Source organism: Gavialis gangeticus, unplaced genomic scaffold (assembly GCF_001723915.1).
Source record: "Gavialis gangeticus isolate Ggan-Ray unplaced genomic scaffold, GavGan_comp1, whole genome shotgun sequence".
Lineage (NCBI taxonomy): Eukaryota > Metazoa > Chordata > Crocodylia > Gavialidae > Gavialis > Gavialis gangeticus.
In genome coordinates, this window is record NW_017729032.1 from 187,268,451 (window position 1) to 187,274,167 (window position 5,717).

The following is a 5,717-nucleotide window of genomic DNA, read 5'->3' on the forward strand; positions in this document are numbered from 1 at the left end:
ACCTTGCAGCTGGGGGGGGGGCGGCTATGACCCTAGGAGATCCTGGGGTAAAAAAAATCCATGCCAAAAAAAAAGTAGGGTGGCGCATATGGCAACAGGGCATGCTGCCCAAAACAGGAGCCTGGCCAGCTGGACCCCAGGTAAGGCTGCTGGGGCCAGAATAGTTGATGGCCCCAGACTCCCCTACCCCACCCGGGGTAACCTGACATGCTCCAGAGCAGGTGTGGCATAGGCGTTCCCCCAGCCCAAGCTGTGCTGCTGCTACTTGTTAGGGATATGTGAAATAGCACCATTTTGTTTCAACTTCCATTTTACCATTTCAACAGGACAGTGTTTCATTTCAAGTTTCATTTAGTTTTGAAAGGACTGTTCCATTTTGTTTTGTTTCATCTAAACTGTTTTGCTGTTTTGACGTTGTTTCAATGCTATCTTGACATTTTACCCATAGGCTATAATGGGAAAGCACAAAACTGCCTATAACTTTGTCATTTTGTGGCAGATTTAGATTAAAACAACAGGGATAGTAGCCTCTTCTCAGGGTATGAAGTCTGCCAAGTGTCAAGGAGATAGGTGCAGGGGTTTCTGGGAAACTGCACCTCAAAGTCTTGAAAGCAAAATTCATGTCATTTGTAAGTGTGAAGGCACAGGGGGGTGAAAACAGGCTTTGTGGCCCTTGGCAGGTCCTTGCTGACGCCATGAAGCCTGCCAAGTTTCAAGGAGATAGGTACAGGGGTTTCTGGGAAACTGTACCTCAAGCTGCTGACGAGCAAAAGTTGTGACATAGGTGACACTGTGTGTGTGTGTGTGTTAAGGCATGCCCTAGCTGGCACTGGGGCCTCTGCGCAACACAGTAGTGTGCCCTAATGAGGTCTTCTCCTCCCCTACAGCCTCAGCCCAGTCCACCACTTTAAATAACAACAGGTAATAACTTAGTAAGCAGCACAGTAGCACCAGCAGAATCTCAGACAGCCAAACAGTCACAGTAAATATCAGAACAGTCCTTCCCCACTCTTCCCCCTCCCTCTCCTTACTTTCTGTTTCCCTGCAGGCAAGCCCAGCTTTAGCTTTGAAATTCAAAGCATTTTGAAACTTTTGAAATGTTTCAACTGCCTTTGCTTTGTTTTGATGCTGTTTTGAAGCCCTTTGTTTCATTTCAGTTTCACTGTTTCAAGCTCGAAACAAGTCAAAACAGTGTCAAAATGAAACAGCTGGTGAAATTTGACACAGCCCTACTACTTGTCCCTGGGGAAACAAATGCACATGCTCATCTGGGGACAGCCACAGAGTTTATTCTGCGCTGGACTGGGTGAAATTACATTTGATTCAGGATTTGTGACATCCATCCACTACTTTTGGATGTTGGTGTAATGCCAATTGCTCCAGTACAGATGTGTTGTCTGTCTAGGCCACCTGTGCATATTAGAATTTAACTGGTGCAACTTGTCCTCACTAGAGGTTTGCATTCATGGAGCTGCATCAGTACAGGTACACCAGAAGCAGAGAAGGCCTAAATCCTTGAACAACAGGTAATGTTATACCCAGCTGACTATGGCTGAGTCTAACACTCCACTTGATATCAGAGGGAGGTGCATATTGGGCCCATAATGCCCCCTCACAAGTACATGTAGCTATGTGGCCTGAAGGAATGGCCAAGCATCACCTAGACACCATCCAGTTTTTTCAGTGATGGTTCTGTTAGTAATATTTCCCCAACTTTCTACATCTGTTTGCTTTATTATTTTGGGAGCCAAGATAGGAATAGGGGGAGACAAGATGCACTTGCTATAAATAAATGCAAAGCTACATCTCAGTTAGAAATATGACCTCAGATGAATATGACCTCAGAAACTCCTCCTTGGTGGTGGTGATAAGTTCTGACCCAAAATCACACAGGCCAAGAGCAGTACATGGAAGATTTATGTGCGTTTTGTGCTTCTATTTGTATATGTATGTGAATATATGTATATGCATGCACATACATACATATATAGTGGGATTGGCAAAAATGCTAGGTGTCCCTTTTAAGTACAGGTGCCTATCTTGTTTAGCTACTTTGGCTGCATATAGGTGTGCTGGTTTGTGTTCTAGTTGGAACGCATCAGAGCAGACTTGCTTAATCGATTCAATTAATCTAATTAGTGTGCTGCAGTGTCACCTCATTGCCATGGGCAACTGGTGCCTCCTGATCCTGGGGGGGTACCAGTGGCTAATTGCCACCGCTGGCGGAAGTGCTGGCAGCAAACCTGGAAGTGCTACTAGCGCTTCTCTCAGCACCTCCACATTCTCACGGGGGCACCAGCCATTGCCCCCCCCAGTCCCTGACCAGCAAGGACCAATCTCGGGGGAGGGCACGTGCCCTCCTATGTGTTGCCTATGATCATTGCCATGTGTATTAATCTCCCCTGTGTTTCAAAATGCCCATGGGGGTGCTTTAACTAAACCTCGCTGAATGAGCTTTAGTTAAAGGGCTGCCATGCCCATTTTGAAATGGGGGGGGGAGGGAGGGAGCTTAGTACACATGATAGTGAGCCATTTTAATTAGGGCAGCTGTTCAGGAACCACTCTAAAATACTCTTCTCCCTCCTCCAAGCAAGTGTATATGCAGCCTTTCATAAATCTCACTAGGGATGTGTTTGCAATGGCCAGTGAAGCTTGGGAAGAAAGGGTAGGGTAATATTCATGTGCTTGAACTAACACTCATGGTGTGGACACAGGTGCATTTGGAGTCCTTTCAGAAGGGGAACCTTGCAAAAGGGCAGCAGCTGTTACCTTGTAATTGTTATGTGTGAACAAGCTGAGAATGATTTGGAGGTAGGGAAGCAACTCAACACTGCTTCCTCCAAGGTTTATCTAGGCACACTTTGCTACACTTGAATCATTCTCAGCTCATTCACATGTAACAATTAGAATGGAACAGCTTATCAGCTAATGCCCTTTTGAAAGGTTTCCAAATGTATGTGTGTCCAGTAAATTTGGATAAGTCACCCGGGAGCAGGCCTACACAGTTATATAGAGTATAAACATGCAGAGACATGCACAAACATGCAAAGAGTCTCTCTGCCAAAAAAGCTGCTCCTCTTATAGCTGTTAACTCCTGTTCAGCTGTCACAATCAGACCACAGGAATCAGGAACATCTTCCTGTCCTGGTGTGAGGCAAAAGAAAAATCCCTTTCCCCTGTTAAAGGAGTGTACCAGCTAAAAACTAGAGTAACTAGTAAGCCTGTTTTATATTATTATTATTATGATTTTCATTTGCTATTCAGCAATAAATTTTGCTCAAAGCTGTCATTGTAAGTCAAGACATATTATGCCCCTAGACTGCAAGAGGCAGGCAGAACACTTTAGAAGAAAAAAAAAAAAAACATTGCAGGGTGGGTCCAGGGAGGGAGGAGATGCACTGGTACACTTGCACCCCCCTCTGGCTGTTGCTTCACCTAGATTTTAAAGCCAACTGCCTAGCAGTGGCAGCAGTATTTCCAGTCGGGCAGTGCTGAGGGAGCCATTTGACATAATAGCTCAATATAATTTACCTGATTCCTTCTAAACTCTTCATTCAACAGGTGTTAATGATCCTCTCTTCCTCTTCTACCAGTCAAGCTGTCCCTTGTTCTGCAGTCTGTTAGCTGCTCCTGATAATGAAACTTCTAGCTCTGCAGATTGTTTTTAACTCATACTGGTGAAGTCATATTTGTTTTTGCTTCAATCTTAAACTGAATAATACAGCCCTAGGCCCCTAGTGTATTAGCAAAGCTTCTAGTTTCTTTTTACCTCAAGAAAAATCAGTTAATTTTATATGTGATGAATGATGATGCACTTTTTCAATATTCTAGATTTGCCCATCCTGCAACATTATCATGTTCCAGAGATTTATTATCCAGAACAGACCATCTTTAGAGTACAGGGGATGGGAAGAAGAGAAAAATGAGTTGTAAGATGTTTATTACTCAGGCAGTATAAATATGCTGAAATGTCTCTCTTTGCTTAGGTAATTAAAGCATCCGTATCCTTCTCTCTGTCTTTCTCTGCAGTTCATCCTCATTCTGAGCCAGCTCCAGGCAGCTATCATCAATATTTTGGCCACACACAGAATTATTCCTTGTGCACCACCACTCCCCTCTTCAGCCAGAGCAGCTTGTAAGTTCTTGTGGATGGGGTGGGGTTATTTTCTATTTTCTTATACCAGTATTTGTTTAGATGCAGGGTGCTGACAAGTAATATTTTGTCTCGCAATTGGCCCCCTGACAGAAGAGCATGGCCACAGAGCACTTTAAAAGTGCCCAATAATCTGAATGGGTTCAGATGAAGGCGTTCTGAAGTGAAGCGCCTTCATTAACTTTTGTCAGCATGCACCAGGAGCAGGGCTGGGCTGATATAGCCCACCCTGCCCCCAGTGCTGTTTTCAGAATGGGAGGGTGTGTGTGGCAGGACTGCCCCTAGGGGTGCCGTGCCCTCCCCTAGCGCCCTTGCCTACCGTGCCAAGTCTGGGTCCTGAACGCACCCTCCGTCTCGCCCGCCACGTCTTTGATCTAATATTGTATCAATGGGAGGCTGCCTTCCAGATTTCCTTGGCACAGGGCCAGTCTCACTAAACCTGCACTTCCGGGACTACTCCCTATACTGGCCCTCGCCGGCCTGTCTCCCAACTGTTCCAAGTAGCCCGCCGTCCCTTAGGGCCTTCTCTCAATGTATGCCCGCTCCTGGGGCCTTCTCTCAATGTGCGTGCCCTGCTGGGGCCTCCTCCTAATGTATGCCCGCTCTCGGGCCTGGACCAGTGCTCCCCGCACCCCTGGCCCGCACTCAGGCGTATACCTACACTCTCCGCACTCCTTGCCCACTCTCAGGCCTGTACTCGCACTTCCCGCCCAACTTGGGCCTACGCCTGCGCTTCCCGCGCGCCTTTGCCCGCGCTCGGGCCTAGTCTCGCGCTTCTCACACTCGGGGCTCAGGCGGCCTCAGCCTTACCTGGCCCCAGACCCCTTCTAGGGTCATATGCCTGACTCGGGCTTCTCACCATTGGGGCTCAGGTGGCCTTAGCCTTACCTGGCCCCCCCCAGACCTGCCTTCTTGGGCCTATGCCCCACTGGGGCCTTCTCGCGCTTCTCACGCCCGTGCCCACTGGGCCTACAGTGCTTCTCACGCCCTCGCGCTTCTCGCGCCCTTGCCCACTGGGCCTCTTGCCTGTGTTCAGGTAACCCGCACCGGAGTCTCTCCCCTGTGCCCATATAGTCCACACCAGGCTCCTACTCGCACTCCTTGCCCATTGGGCCTACTCGTGCCGCGCTTTTTGCGCCCTTGCGCTTCTCGCGCCCACACCCAATGGGCTTACAGTGCTTCTTGCACCCTCGTGCTTCTCGCGCCCACGCCCAATGGGCCTCTTGCCTGTGCTCATGTAGCCCACACTGGAGTCTCTTCTCCGTGCCCGGATAGCCCGCACCAGGCTCCTACTCGCGCTTCTTGCGCCAACTACAGCGCCCTCCCTGGTGCTCAGAGCACCCCCACCTTACTGGAGGGCTCCTGTTGAGGCCTCCTCCACCTCTACAGCCTTGCCCAGTCCTCCAGTCTTATACAAACGAACACAAGCCATAAGCCAAACGGCTATAACACAAAACACAAAGCCCCTCGGCTACAACTTAGGTTCCCCGCCAACCTGGCTAACCTCCGTATCCCTGCCAGGGTTCTCTCCACCCGGCGTCCGCATGCTTAACGCCCAGCCCAG

At 48.6% G+C, this 5,717-nt stretch overlaps 1 protein-coding gene across 1 annotated transcript in view; it reads left to right on the forward strand.

Annotated features, from left to right (window-relative positions):
- LOC109302367 (organic solute transporter subunit alpha-like) overlaps window positions 1–5,717 on the forward strand; it is a 56,633-nt gene that overhangs the window by 34,792 nt on the left and 16,124 nt on the right. Inside the window, exon 7 of the mRNA XM_019523927.1 lies at window positions 4,030–4,135. Coding sequence (XP_019379472.1) covers window positions 4,030–4,135 — 106 coding nt within the window. The remainder of the gene's footprint in view (window positions 1–4,029; window positions 4,136–5,717) is intronic.